Source organism: Macaca mulatta, chromosome 17, assembly GCF_049350105.2.
Source record: "Macaca mulatta isolate MMU2019108-1 chromosome 17, T2T-MMU8v2.0, whole genome shotgun sequence".
Taxonomy (NCBI): Eukaryota; Metazoa; Chordata; class Mammalia; order Primates; family Cercopithecidae; genus Macaca; species Macaca mulatta.
Window position 1 is genome coordinate 11,052,815 of NC_133422.1, and position 14,258 is coordinate 11,067,072.

At 42.6% G+C, this 14,258-nt stretch overlaps 1 protein-coding gene across 4 annotated transcripts in view; it reads left to right on the top strand.

Moving 5' to 3' along the window:
- Positions 1 to 14,258, top strand: part of B3GLCT (beta 3-glucosyltransferase) — a 119,965-nt gene that overhangs the window by 17,403 nt on the left and 88,304 nt on the right. For all 4 annotated transcript variants that reach the window (XM_028837566.2, XM_077974165.1, XM_015120830.3 and 1 more), the window contains exons 3-4: positions 5,786 to 5,825; positions 12,541 to 12,650. In XM_028837566.2, the coding sequence (XP_028693399.2) occupies positions 5,786 to 5,825; positions 12,541 to 12,650 (150 nt within the window). The remainder of the gene's footprint in view (positions 1 to 5,785; positions 5,826 to 12,540; positions 12,651 to 14,258) is intronic.

Below are 14,258 nucleotides of genomic sequence, written 5' to 3' on the forward strand. Positions count from 1 at the left end.
TAGGCCCCACTGGTCAAATTTTGTTTTTCTTACAGTTGCTTTTGTAGTCTTCCTCATGAAGTCTTTGCACAGGCCAATGTCCAGATGGTATTTCCTATGTTTTCTTGTAGGGTTTTTATAGTTTTAGGTTTTACATTTAAGTCTTCAATTCATCTTGAGTTGATTTTTGTGTGTGGTGTAAGGAAGGGGTCCAGTGTCAATCTTCTGTATATGGCTAGCCAATTATCCCAGCACCATTTATGGAATAGTGAGTCCTTTCCCCATTGCTTGTTTTTGTCAAAGATCAGATAGTCATAGGTGTGTGGCTTTATTTCTGGGTTCTCTAACCCGTTCCGTTGGTCTATGTGTCTGTTTCTGTAGCACTACCATGCTGTTTGGTTACTGTAGCCTTGAAGTATAGTTTGAAGTTAGGTAATATGATGCTTCCAGCTTTGTTTCTTTGGCTTAGGATTGCTTTGGCTACTTGGGCTCTTTTTGGTTCCAAATGAATTTTAGAATTTTTTTTCTAATTCTGTGAAGAATTTCATTGGTAGTTTGATAGAAATAACATTGAATTTGTAAATTGCTTTGGGCAATATGGCCATTTTAACAATATTTATTCTTCCTATTCATGAACAAGGAATGTTTTTCCATTTGTTTTGTTGTCTCTGATTTTTTTTTCAGCAGTGTTTTGTAATGCTTATAGAGATCTCTTACTTCCCTGGTTAGCTGTATTCCTCGGTGTTTTATTCTTTTTTGTGGCTACTTTTTTTTTTTTTTTTTAGATGGGAGTCTCATTCTGTCACCCAGGCTGGCATGCAGTGGCGTGATCTCAACTCACTACAACCTATGCCTCCCAGGTTCAAGCAGTTGTCCTGCCTCAGCCTCCCGAGTAGCTGGGATTATAGGCGCCTGCCACCACATCTGACTAATTTTTGTATTTTTAGTAGAGATGGGGTTTCACTATGTATCCCAGGCTGGTCTCGAACTCCTGACCTCAAATCCACCTGCCTCAGCCTTTCTCAAAGCGCTGGGATTACAGGTGTGAGCCACTGTGCCTGGCCTTTTTGTGGCTATTGTGAATGGGATTGCTTTCTTGATTTGCTGTCAGCATGGATGTTATTTGTGTATGGAAATGCTACTGCTTTTTGTACATTGATTTTGTATACTGAAACTTTGCTGAAGTTGATTAGATCTTTTCTAGGTATAGTATCTTACTGTCTGTGAAGAGAGATAGTTTGACTTCCTCTCTTCCTGTTTGGATGCCTTTTATTTCTTTATCTTGTCTGATTGCTCTGGCTAGACTTCCAATACTATATTGAATAGGAGTGGGGAGAGTGGGCATCCTTGTCTTGTTCCTTTTCTCAAGGGGAAAGCTTCCAGCTTTTGCCCATTCTGTATGATGTTGGCTATGGGTTTGTCATAGACAGCTTTTATTATTTTGAGGTATGTACCTTTGATGCCTAATTTGTTGAGAGTTTTTAACATGAAAGAATTTTATCAAAAGCCTTTTTTTTTTTTTGCATCTATTCAGATGATCATGTGGTTTATGAAAAATCCCCGATAGATTCATAGCCAAATTCTACCAGATGTGTGAAGAGCTGCTTCCAATCCTACTGAAACTCTCCCAAAAAATAGAGGAAGAAGGACTGCTCCCTAACTCATTCTGTGAGGCTAGTATCATTCTGATACCAAAACCTGGCAGAGACACAACAAAAAAAGAAAACGTCCAGTATTCCTGATGAACATAGTTGCAAAAATCTTCAACAAAAATGCTAGCAAACCAAATTTAGCAGCACATCAAAAGCTAATCCACCACAGTTAAGTAGGCTTTATTCCTAGGAGGCAAGGTTGGTTCAATATACGCAAATCAATAAATGTGATTCATCACCTAAACACATGATTATTAAACTGTAAAGTTAGAATCCAAATTTTCTGAATCCTTGAATATTTCTCACTTTACTGTTTTATATTACACAGCCCTATGCATTATGATGTGTGTATTTGGCAATAATGAGGCTCATTTGTGACACATTTAAAGTGCTACCTAGTCCTGTGGTAGCACTCAAAGTCCTTGTGACTTTGAGTCCTGAATGACAGGCATAAGGCACTGGTCGTGAGAACCAAAGTGTTGAAGTTCTTTGTTTTGTGTTTTTTTTTTTGAGACAGAGTCTTGCTCTGTTGCCCAGGCTGGAGTGCAGTGGCGCAATCTCGGCTCACTGCAAGCTCCGCCTCCCGGGTTCACGCCATTCTCCCGCCTCAGCCTCCTGAGTAGCTGGGACTACAGGCACCTACCATCACGCCCGGCTAATTTTTTTTTTTTTTTTTTTTTTTTTTTAAGTAGAGATGGGAGTTCATCGTGTTGGCCAGAATGTTCTCCATCTCCTGACCTCGTGATCTGCCTGCCTCGGCCTCCCAAAGTGCTGGGATTACAGGCATGAGCCACCACGCCTGGCCCAAAGTGTTGAAGTTCATGTCTTCTCCACCACTAGCCAGCTGTGGGACTTAGTGAACCTCGCTGTGCTCAGCCTCCTCATCTGTAAGATGGGGTAGTAGGACCTACCTCACAGGGCTGTTTTGGAGATTAAGTGTGCCTGTTTACAGCTTAGAACAATGCCAGGTCCTGTTTACATGTTTACCTGATAAGACAACAACAAATGCTATAAGCAGCCTTTTAAGAGGTCGCATAAGTCATCTTTCCTACCTGAACAAATCAAAGTAAAGAGGAACTGCTTTTGTCCGTTACATTTCTGTTGTAGAGGTAGTTGACTTCTTATGAAGTGGTTGATGATAATGATGAAAAAAAGGTAGGTGCCAATAATTATTGAGCATTTGCTTTGTGCACACCCTGTGCTCAGCATTTTACTATCTTGTTCAACCTACAACACAATCTTGTGAAGTGGGTCTTGTCATTATTATTCCTATTCCGGTAGAAACAGGCCTGAGATAGTTGGTGGTACAGGCAGAATTAGAGCTCAGGGCCAACTGAGTGTGATCATGAACACATCTGATTATTTTATTCAGAGTCTCTAGGGCACTGGTGGGAGATTCCATTTTACTCCTCTTCCCTTTAAAATATTCCATATCAAATTCTTGAGGATGTCTTATCTTCTTTTAATGAAGGACTTATAAACTAAGCATTACATGTATGGATTGCAAGTGTTCAAATCTATTGTGAGTTGAAAAATAAAACCTGTGTCAAAGGGTGACTTTAATATGCGTTTTCTTGACTAGCATAGGAGCTGTCTGTGGGGTAGAGATTAATAGCAAATCTCTTTTGTATGTGAATAGGAATTCAGTTGACTTATAAAACCTTGACAGTGAGCACATTTTGATTGATACTGATAGCGTAAGAAACATGTGGCAGCAGAAATAATAAAACAAACCATGTGTTTCCTTCATCTTAGGAAGAACTAAGTCTTTTCACAAGGGAAGCTGGAGACAGAATTTTAATTGTTCTGTTAATTTAGTCTAATTTTCTTTCTCACAGGGGAAATTAGTCAAGACCATTTTGGTTCCATCTCAATTCACCTAATTCAACTGTTTCTTGCATATTTTATTTTTACAGTTTACAGATTGAACCCCTTGAAATGGCTAATCATTTCCTAGCTGTTGTGTCAGTCAACAGAGCTGCTGTGCTTAATAGCAAAGAGAAGGATGTATCATTTCGTTGCTTTTCTTTGATTTCACAAAGATAGCTATCTGATGGAAAGCCCAGCTGGTTTCGCAGCTTCAGTTGCTCAGTCTAGAACTGTAGCATTCTAACTTGTTGATAAAGGTGACTTTTGCTTTCTATATTATTTTTTAGCTCACTCTCAAAATCTGTTCACATCTAATGATGTGTATTTTCTAAAGCATGCCTCCCGAGGAAGGCTGGGCAGGCGTTATCATGGTGGTGTGAGGAAGAGCATTGGGATCGAGTTAGGAGACCTGGGTTGTAATTCTGGTTCTGTGGCCAGAATGACTGGTGGACCTTGGGAAAATGATTTATCTTTTCTGAGCCTCTGTTGTCTCATTTGCAAAAGGGGATTGCTGGGTTGAATCATCTCCAGTGCTGTTTTTAGATCTAACAATTCTATTTTTCTAGGAGCCTCAGCTGGCAGCCAAAGCTGTGGCATCCAGAAGGCAGCTTGGCCTGGGGCAGGTGGTGGGTTGCCAGTGGAGCCAAATGGCTCCTCTGGAGCTGAGGCTGGCGCCTTCCCTGAGGGCAGGTTGTCTTCCTGGTCAGGAGTGGCATTTAGAGTGAGTCTGCGCATGCTGACTTACGGTGATGGCCTGGCTTCGGTTCAGTGCATTCAGAGACCTGGATTGAGCTTTCCAGTCTTTTTAATTTCTTCCAGGTCTTCGTATTTTATCAGGATTAAGTTGGGTGTCACTTGATCCATCCTGAGAGTTAACAAATCAGCATATAACTCTAGGTTCTCCTCTACTCAGTGGCATTTCTAGTCTCGAGACAAAGATAATTTCAGAATATGCCACTAAAGGTGGTCGCTCCCCTGTGTTTAGCTCTCTCCTCCCCGAGTGTTGTCATGGTCCCTTTGGTATTCTTAGAGGATGCATCTCTGTGGATACATCTCTTGGCTTTTAAGCTGCTCCCAATTTTGTTGGTAAGGGCTCGCGATCACATTTCTTGTTGCAGTCTGTGAAGACAATTGGAGGATATTTGCCACCGTCCAATTGTCATAATTATAGCATATGGCAGTTGAAAGCAGGAAAGGGCAATTAGGGAGAAAATTCCTTCTTAGTCTGCAGAGAAGACAATGAAAATGGCAGATTTAGCTGCTGACGCTTTGCACTTTGCTAGAGAAATCTTTTGAGAGTTCCTCCCTTGATTTACACCGAGTCGAGGTCAGGTATTTCTCTGCCCACATCCAGATTTCTATGTCTGGGGCTCTCCAGCTCTTACAGTGCCCCTTCTGTGCTCCTGAATTTTTTTTTTTTTTTTTTTTTTTTGAGATGGAGTCTAGCTCTATCCTCCAGGCTGGAGAGCAGTGACACGATCTCAGCTCACTGCAACCTCCGCCTCCCGAGTTCAAGCGATTCTCCTGCCTCAGCCTCTTGAGTAACTGGGACTACAGGCGCCCGCCATCATCCCCAGCTAATTTTTGTATTTTTCGTAGAGACGGGGTTTCACCGTATTGGCCAGGCTGGTCTCAAACTCCTGACCTTGCGATCTACCTGCCTCAGCCTCCCAAAGTGCTGGGGTTACAGGTGTGAGCCATTGCACCTGGCCTCTGTGCTCCTGAATTCTAGTGACCGCCATAGGCTGGCCTCCGAGGCCCTGTGCAGGCCCCTGGGATGACTCCTCAGGTAGGAGAGAACATTGTGGTAATATTCTGGAAGACAGTATGTCTGCACCCAAAAGATGATGGAGTGCGGTAATTCGTGGAACTCATCTTTATGAGGAGCACCCTGCCAGAATCAAGACTATCCTCTGATATGTTCATAATGCTTTATGGTTCACAGGGCTTTAAAAATGAACCCTCCTGAGAATCTCATGAACCAGTTAAGCGGTCACTGCATCTTACACAGTAAGGAAAGAGCTTAGGCTCAATCGACTTGCCCAAGATCGCATGAGAAGGGCACAGCCCAGCCTAAGAGGTCTGTCATGATGCAGAAGTACATCATTGCTCCGTGGTCCCTTAGGTTTCCGTCTCATTTCTTTAGGGAAGTGCTTCCAAGCCCCCGTTTTCAAATCTTCCTCCCATGCGCTGATACCCACCATGCACCACGCATGTTTACTCAGTGTATTGCTGGCTTCATTATGTACCGAGATTCATCTTTTTCTCTTTCATTTAAAATACAGGATTTGGAGAAAAGTGGTATATCAAGGAAAAATGACCTAGGTAAGTAATGATTTTTTTTTAACCTAAGAGTGTGTACTCAGGTGTATTTTGTATGAATTATATTGCCATGAAGTGATTTTTTTTTCTGATTTTATTTATGGGGTAAATATTGTTGTCCAAATAGTCTGTCTTTAGCCCAGCCTAACGTTTGTTCTCCTGAAGATGTGGGGCAAACACTTCTCAGATGGACATGTTGGCGTGTGGTGGACTTCTGTTTACTCAGTGAGATATGTTGGATTTAATTCCCTCTGGCATCATTCATTGAGCTTCTGATAAGGATAAAGCCCCATGCCTGGTGGGCTCTGTGGGGGAATGCAGAGAGGAAGGAGACGTGGTCTCTGTTAATAAGGACCCACACAGTGTGGGAGAAAAGGACAAACGGGCGTTTACGCGTGCCCCCCGGGAGTAGGCTCTCCACTCGCTGGCCTGCAGACACCTCCGTGCCTTTCAGGAGTCAGCTCACCAGTCACGTCTGCCAGACTCGTCCCAAGCCTCCTGGCCTGGAAGCTGTAAGCCCTTCCTTTGTAAGGCATTATGTTTCTATCATAGCCCATTCCTTATTTGTACTCCTTTTGAAACACCCACCCTGCCATATATTGTAAGTATCTTCAGGAATGTGACCATGGGTTAGACCTAAAACAAAAATTTCATCGGAAGCATGCCCAGTGTGTAAGGCCACACCTCTGTGTGTAGGGGTGAGTCTGTCCCTGAAGGGTATGAACTTTGTCAGTGTGTTTCCTCCCAGGGTAGGAAGAATGACCCAAGTCTGGAACTCAGTCAGCCAGGACCTGGACACCAGAAGCAGTGGAACCTCACAAGAGGCCCATGATGTCAGGGGGATGCGGTCCATGGGAGAAGCTTCCCTGCAGACACAGGTGGTTGGCTCACCTCTAGTTTCATGATGGATAAGCCTGGGTTCCAGGAAACAAGAAGGGAACGATATACTCTTCTTGCTTCCTCCCCACTATTTTCCATGGAGACCTGGAAGGCGAGCTCTAGATAAGAGGGAAAAGGATAAAGGAAAGTGTTCCTTTCTAGGGCTTCTCTTCCTGGGCCTGGGTTCTGAGGGGTACAGAAGTGCAGGAGAGCCTGCCCTGCCCCCGCGTGGAAGTGGGAGAATGACCTGTTTTGGGGAGGCGTATCTAGGGCTCACAGGGGACTGTGTTGGGGTCTGACAGCAGCTGTATTTAAGGAACCACATCAATTTGTTGCTTTTTCTTCTCTGTATTATCACACCCTGTATGGTTTAGCCACACCTTTCCATGTGGAGATTTTCTTTCCTGCTACCAACTCTGGTGGCTTTGAACATTTATTTGTAGTTTATGGGAGCAGATGAGTCTCTGGTTATTAAATGAATTAATGATGCAAGTCTGGAACATGGGCTTGAAACTACAAAGGGGAAGTTACCTTGGACAAGTAAATTTGTATTCTTGCAATTGCACATGGCAAGTCGAGCGAAACCTGACTTGGTATCAGTTCATCTGAAAAAGACCCAGGGAGCTTCTTTGTCACAAGCTTTGTGTGAGCCTACAAGACCAGGAGGCTACTAAAGATTCTGTGCAGTTGCAGCGACAACAGTAGATTCAGGGCACCGAGAGCATGGCTCACAGTCAGAGCTGGGAGATAGCCTCCACGCACGGGACGCTGTTTCTCCTGCTTGCTGCCTGATTGATAGATTCACTAGAGTATGATTATTCTCACCAAGTAAACATAATTGGAGTGGTGCTTTGTGCATATGTGTTTTCGGGTGTGTGTGTATGCATGCATATTTATCCCTCAGCGTTAAATCATAAGGCTGCTTGTTACTCAGCTTTTATCAGAAGAACATCATGTTGGTTTCTCATCAGAAAAACACCAGTATGATGAAACCCATTTTTCTAGGTAATTTCTGACCAGGAAGATGAGCATTTTACAGTAGAGTGCTTTGCCCATGGTAGGTGCTCAGCAACTGAAGACATGGAGAGCATTTGGTTTCTTCCGGCTTTCAAAGAAGAATCATTGCTCTCCAGCATCCGTTTTCTATTCTAACTATCTCTCTGCCCTGCTGCCTTTCCTGAGCACTCTCTGCCACTCACCATTGGCTTTGGCATTGCATTGGCCCTTTAGGTATCCTTGACTAATTTCTTTATCTTCCCCTTCTAGCCTGTCGCTCTGATTATTACTGTCAGGCACTTAGTGTGCGGCCCATTTATTGCCCATTCCTGGAGGAGAAACAGTGACGATCCATTTTGAGTTGTGACGGTGTTTGCCGAAGGCAGCTTGCAGTGAGTTTAAAGAAGTGCAGCCAAGATGATAAGGAAATTGTGGAATTGTCTTATTTAGCTCTGTCGACTGGGCAGCAGGAGCTTCAGAGTCAGGTGCTTGGATGGCATACACAAAGAAGACAGCTACCAAGATAAGCTCTGGGATCTGGACTCAGCTAGAATGTGATTCAGTGAAGGGATCGCTTAGGCTGTATGTCAGAAAATATTTCTTGGTACTGGTGTGAAGAATGCAGGAATTTAAACACATAAGCTGTTTTCAGCACCAAACTGTACTAACTATACTAATCTAGTTATTTTCTGGATTGGGTTGGGGCTGAGTAGCATGTCAGTGAACTTCCGGCATTCATTGTGATCAGGGTCACAGGAGCTCCCCTCCCCTTTAGCCTTGTCCTCGATATTAACCCCCTTGCATCCTGTTCCTTGGCCATACCTAACCGTTAGTATTTTCTGGCCCTAAATTTGATCCTCTGTCCCAAACTTTCACCACTCCCTCTGTGGGGAGGGCCTTTCCACACCTTTTTTTCCCCATCTTTGGGAGAGTGTCCTCCTTCCCTCCTTTGGGAAGGCTCTGCTGCCTAGGACCCCATTTCGTTCCTGAGGCACTTCCCCCATTTGAAAGTATTAATCTAGGCTGGGCGCGGTGGCTCAATCCTGTAATCTCAGCACTTTGGGAGGCCGAGACGGGCGGATCACGAGGTCAGGAGATCGAGACCATCCTGGCTAACACGGTGAAACCCCGTCTCTACTAAAAAATACAACAAATTAGCCGGGCGAGGTGGCAGGCGCCTGTAGTCCCAGCTACTCGGGAGGCTGAGGCAGGAGAATGGCGGGAACCCGGAGGCGGAGCTTGCAATGAGCCGAGATCTTACCCCTGCACTCCAGCCTAGGTAACAGAGCGAGACTCCATCTCAAAAAAAAAAAAAAAAGAAAGTAAGTATTAATCTAGAGCCCAAGCCTATCAGCATGGTATATAAATCCCTCATGATTTGACTTAACGGATCTGCCTCCCTTTCTAACTTTATCACCTACTGTACCGTGCCCCGCTCCTTTTCTCAGAAATGCCTGACAGACATGGCCGTTCCCTCAGGGATACTGCAGAGATACCCCAGGCTGTGGGCTCTGTGGTGATCGATCCCACTGATCTGCTACCCTGTGTGTGTGTGTCTGCTGCTTTTTAAAGGAAGCTCAGGACACACCTCCTCCCGGAAGCTCACCTTGCACTCGCCCCCGGTCCTCTGGGCTCCAGTCCCCTGTACTCAGTTAGCTCTGGCTTTCCACTTACTGCTTTGTGTTATAATGGCCTGCCTCTGAACGAGGCTCAGACACTCCAGGGCTGCGACTGGGCTCACTCATTCTTGTATCACAGAGCTCTACACTGAGGAGGTACTCAGAAGACGTTTGCTGAATGAATGAATGAAGCGTGCATGATTAAAGTGTAGGAGAAAGGGAGAGGCCAGCATGATTTCTTAGTAGCTATGTTAAAAAGAGGACAGATACAACTGACAGGACATGACCTAGGTATGGATGGGAAGAATTTGCTTTTTAATCTTCTTGCAAATCGTCTTCCCTGCGTGGAAGTGCCGCTGTCTTCATGAGAAGACAGTGGGAGCTTTGCTGAGCTGGTGGAAGTGGCAGGAGTTGGTTACTGTGATGAACGGTGAGTGCAGGATTAAACTTCTTTTTCTTTTTTTAGAGATGTAGTCTTGCTATGTTGCTCAGGCTGACATCAAACTCCTGGGCCCAAGCAATCCTTCCACTTCAGCTTCCCAAGTAGCTGAGAGTTCAGGTCCTTGCCACCATGCCCAGCCAGGATTAACCTTTTGATAGAGAAATCTGCTCTTTAAAAAATGTGTTATGAAATAATTTGAACATGTAAGAAGTTATAAAGAGAATAATATAATGAACATTTATGTATTATATGTTCATTAGGTTAAGAAATATCACCTAGATTAAGAAATTAAATACCATTAACACAGCTGAAACCTTTTAACCATTATCCTGATATGGTATTTCTCATACTCATGTAATCTTTTATACCTTCACTTGCTATGTGTGTATATGTTTGGTATATATACATTTTAATATATTTATGTTTATATTGTTGCAAACTGTTGATTTGTATATTCTTTTGCAGCTTGCTTTTTTCAGCATTATAACTATGGGATTTATCTGCCATATCCATCTGGATTGATACATGTAGTACTGGTTAATTTTTATTGCTGCGTAGTATTCCAGTTAATATATCTTGTTAGTGGATATTTTCGTTGCTTTCTGTATTTTGTTTCACACAGTGCCACTGTAAGCACTTTTGTCATATATCCTTGTGCACACATCTGAGTTTCTCAAGGATGATTAATAAGAGTGGAATTTCTGGATCACTGGGAATGTGCATCTTTTTTATTAAATTTTAGAAAAATTACACTCTGAGGCTTATTTACTGCATTCTTAACAAGAAGAAATCTTTATAACTCCTCTTTAGATGTGTCAGTTTATATTAATGTTTCAGATGTAGTACATCCAAGATAAAAATTCAGTTGAAACTGAAGACACCCATTTAAGTCTTACCCATGTGTCCAACATATAAAGCTGAGAAGCTGGTTTAAAATAGAGACAGGTATATGGAATGTTCCTATTTATATAAACTCCTAAAGGAAAGGAATTAGGTCATATTCAGTAGGCTGTTCAGCATTTCCTTTTACATATTTCATTGAGTTTTAACCAAAGAGCATTTTAGATTATTTTTAGAATATAGATGGCTACACTATGGAACTATCTGTTGTGTGAATATTTGAGCAAGTGAATAAATGAATAGAGCTATAGAATAGAACATAAGAACCATCAAATAGAATGGAATAAAATAAAAATCAAATTAGGGTCTCTGAGCTGAGATGTTAAAGAGAAATATTCTTGGTGGGGGAGAGCTTCCTTCCCAGCTCTCCCAAGGAACCAACCAATTTAATATATTTATGTTTATATTGTTGCGAACTATGATTTTTATAGTTACTATATATTATATATATATAAAATATAGTTAGTACAAGCAACAACCCCACATGGCTTCGCTGACTATCTGGCTGAATGCTACAATTTATGTGGCACCTTCTTCTGCCAGCATTCCTGTCTGGCGGCAGGGTGCTGACACAATCACTGTTTTATCCATTTCTTTGTTATAGGCTCAGAACCTGGGGAGGCCTAACGTGTTTCTCTGGGGTGCAGCCTTGCTACCGCCGTTGGCAAGCCCTCTCATGGTCTTTGTGGGCAGGACATACTCGGGTTTCCTTCCTGCTCGCCGTTGTAAAAAGCTGGCTGCCTGCAGGTGCATCTGTAGCAGGCTGGTGAATACTGGCAGCATGGGATGTTGTAGATGGTCTTTATGCAGACTTCGTGCTAAAGCCCTGTTGCTGAGGAATTGCTGTGGCCGATTTCCTGGAGATAACACCTAATCCTGGCTAGGTGCCTTATGAGGTAGGGTAGGGATTATTGAGTTACTTATTTGCAAACCCTTGTGAACTCTTGGGAGATGGGCAGTTACTGTTGAGTGTCATCTTAAAGGGCCATTCAGAACATTCTTGAGGTAGTGTGGTAGTGAGCTAGGACTACATAACAAAGTACCACAAAACGTGGCTTAGTACAAGCAAGAAGTAGTGAGCTAGGACTACATAACAAAGTACCACAAAACGTGGCTTAGTACAAGCAAGAGAAATGTATTGTCTCACAGTACTGGAGGTTAGAAGTCTGACATCAAGGTGTGGGCAGAGTTGGTTCCTTTGGAGAGCTGGGAAGGAAGGAGCTGTTCCAGGCCTCTCTCTTTGGCTTGTAGATGGCCATTTTCTCTGTGTGTCTCATACCATCTTCCTTCTGTGTGTGTCGTTTATGTGTCCAAATTTCTCCTTTTTCTAAGGAGACTGGTTATATTGGATTAAGGCTCACCCTGATGACCTCGCTTTAACTTGATTACCTCTGTAAAGACCCGATTCTAAATGAAGTCACTTTCTGAGGTATTGGGGGTTAGGACTTAAAAAATATGAACTTTGGAGGACATGTTTCAACTCATAACAGGTAGCAGCACAGTGTAGGATTATGTGGGAATCGTTAAAAGCTACTTGTGAACGTTAGATTTTCAGCTACTAGGAAGGTTAGCGTTCTAGATGTTCACACATTTGCAGTCATTCTTTCTGACAGATGCGAGAGCACATTCTCAGTTTGGTGCCATAGACTGGGTCCGGTACAGTCAGCTTATTTGCTTGCTAACTTGTAGGAAGAAAGTTTGGCAAACAGTTTAAAAAGAGGGAAAATTTTGTCTCTAGAATTATGTACAAATTGATTTTTTTCCCCTTAAGAGTTTATTGCCTGAAGGTTTGCCTTGTAGCTATTGTTTCACTTGTTTTCAAGTTTGTTTTAATAATTGTATAAAAAGAAATACCTGAAAACTAAATTTTTTTTTGTTCTAGACTTAAAAGAAATTGTGTTCGTCATCCAGAGTCAAAGTAATTCTTTTCATGCAAAGAGAGCAGAACAGTTAAAAAAAAGCATCTTAAAGCAGGCTGCAGACCTTACACAGGTACGTAGCAATGGCTGGGGGGCTGCCAGTTACAGATTTCTTGATTACCTTGATGTTTCCCAAAACACTGGATCTGTGGAGAATCAGTTTTTATTTAGACGAGAATAACTCCTCTGGCTCATTTTGCTTACTTAATATTGAGTATTTGTTGTTGAAAATATTTTGGTCAGCTGGGCGTGGTGGCTCACGCCTGTAATCCCAGCACTGTGGGAGGCCAAGGTGGGTGGATCCCTTGACGTCAGGCGTTCGAGACCAGCCTGGCCAACATGGCGAAACCCCGTCTCTACTAAAAATACGAAAATTAGCAAGGCACGGTGACGCATGTCTGTAATCCCAGCTATTCGGGAGGCTGAGGCAGAAGAATCGCTTGAACCCAGGAGGCAGAGGTTGCAGTGAGCCAAGATACAACACTGCACTCCAGCCTGGGTGACAGAGTGGTACTCTGTCTCAAAAAAAAGAAAGAAAATGTTTTGGTTAATTCCTAATGCACAAATTATCATATTCTGAATTATTTTGTGTGTGTGTGTGTGTGTGTGTGTGTATATAAATATATATATATAAATTTAAGAAAACTATATAATTGTGTGGGGCAACTGTGGATTTGTCACGAAGTATGATAAAAGCAAGTAGAAGAAATAACTTTTTAAAGGCAAGGCTTAAAATAGAGATAATTAACGTTCAAAATTTTGGTAACAAGTTCTAAGGCAATTTTCATGTTGGAATAACATTTTCATTAATCTTAGTGCAGTGCTTCCTCTATGAGTCTCTTAATCTGCTTTTTTAATTGGATGTCATTAATTTAACTTTTGATTTGATTTATAATGTAATATTCCAGAAGGATTATGGAGAGAAAAATCTACTCATGTAGGTACATTTTAATAACATTTAAAATAGGCATGAACAGAATATAAAGCTGCTCTGAATAATGCTGGAGGTTTGGAGTGAGGGCGGATCTACCTTATGCTGCCCTATAGGTGCTTTCCTTCTTTAGCTAAGTAAGTCCGTCAAGACCACTGCACTATGTTGTGATGGCCTTCAAGACCGACGTGCTTGCCTGTAGTTAAATGCTATCCCTTTGTTCTCCCAGGAAAGAACTCTTTGACAGGAGACATATGTGGCTGACAGATTGCTTTCTTTCTCTTCATGGGTACTGGAAAATAAAGGGTCAGAAATGTCAGTGGAAACATAAACAGCCTTAACAGTATTCAAGGCAAGGAACTGCTGGGAATAGGGTTTATTATGCTTAATTTCTAAATGCTTTATATATAAATGTATCGAACTGTCCTGTGTCCCTGCAAGGCCAGGTTCTCTGGGCTGCTGTGCTTGAAACATCATGCTTTCTCAAAGGAGAGGAAAGTAATACATGCTATAGATAGATTGTTTTTCAGTAGTCAGAGATAGGAGCAGCTTGATAAGTTAAAAATTTTTCTTTTTTGGCTGGGCGCGGTGGCTCATGCCTATAATCCCAGCACTTTGGGAGGCCGAGGTGGGTGGATCATGAGGTCGAGAGATTGAGACCATCCTGGCCAACATGGTGAAACCCTGTCTCTACTAGAAATATAAAAATTAGCTGAGTGTGGTGGTGTGCGCCTGTAGTCCTAGCTGCTC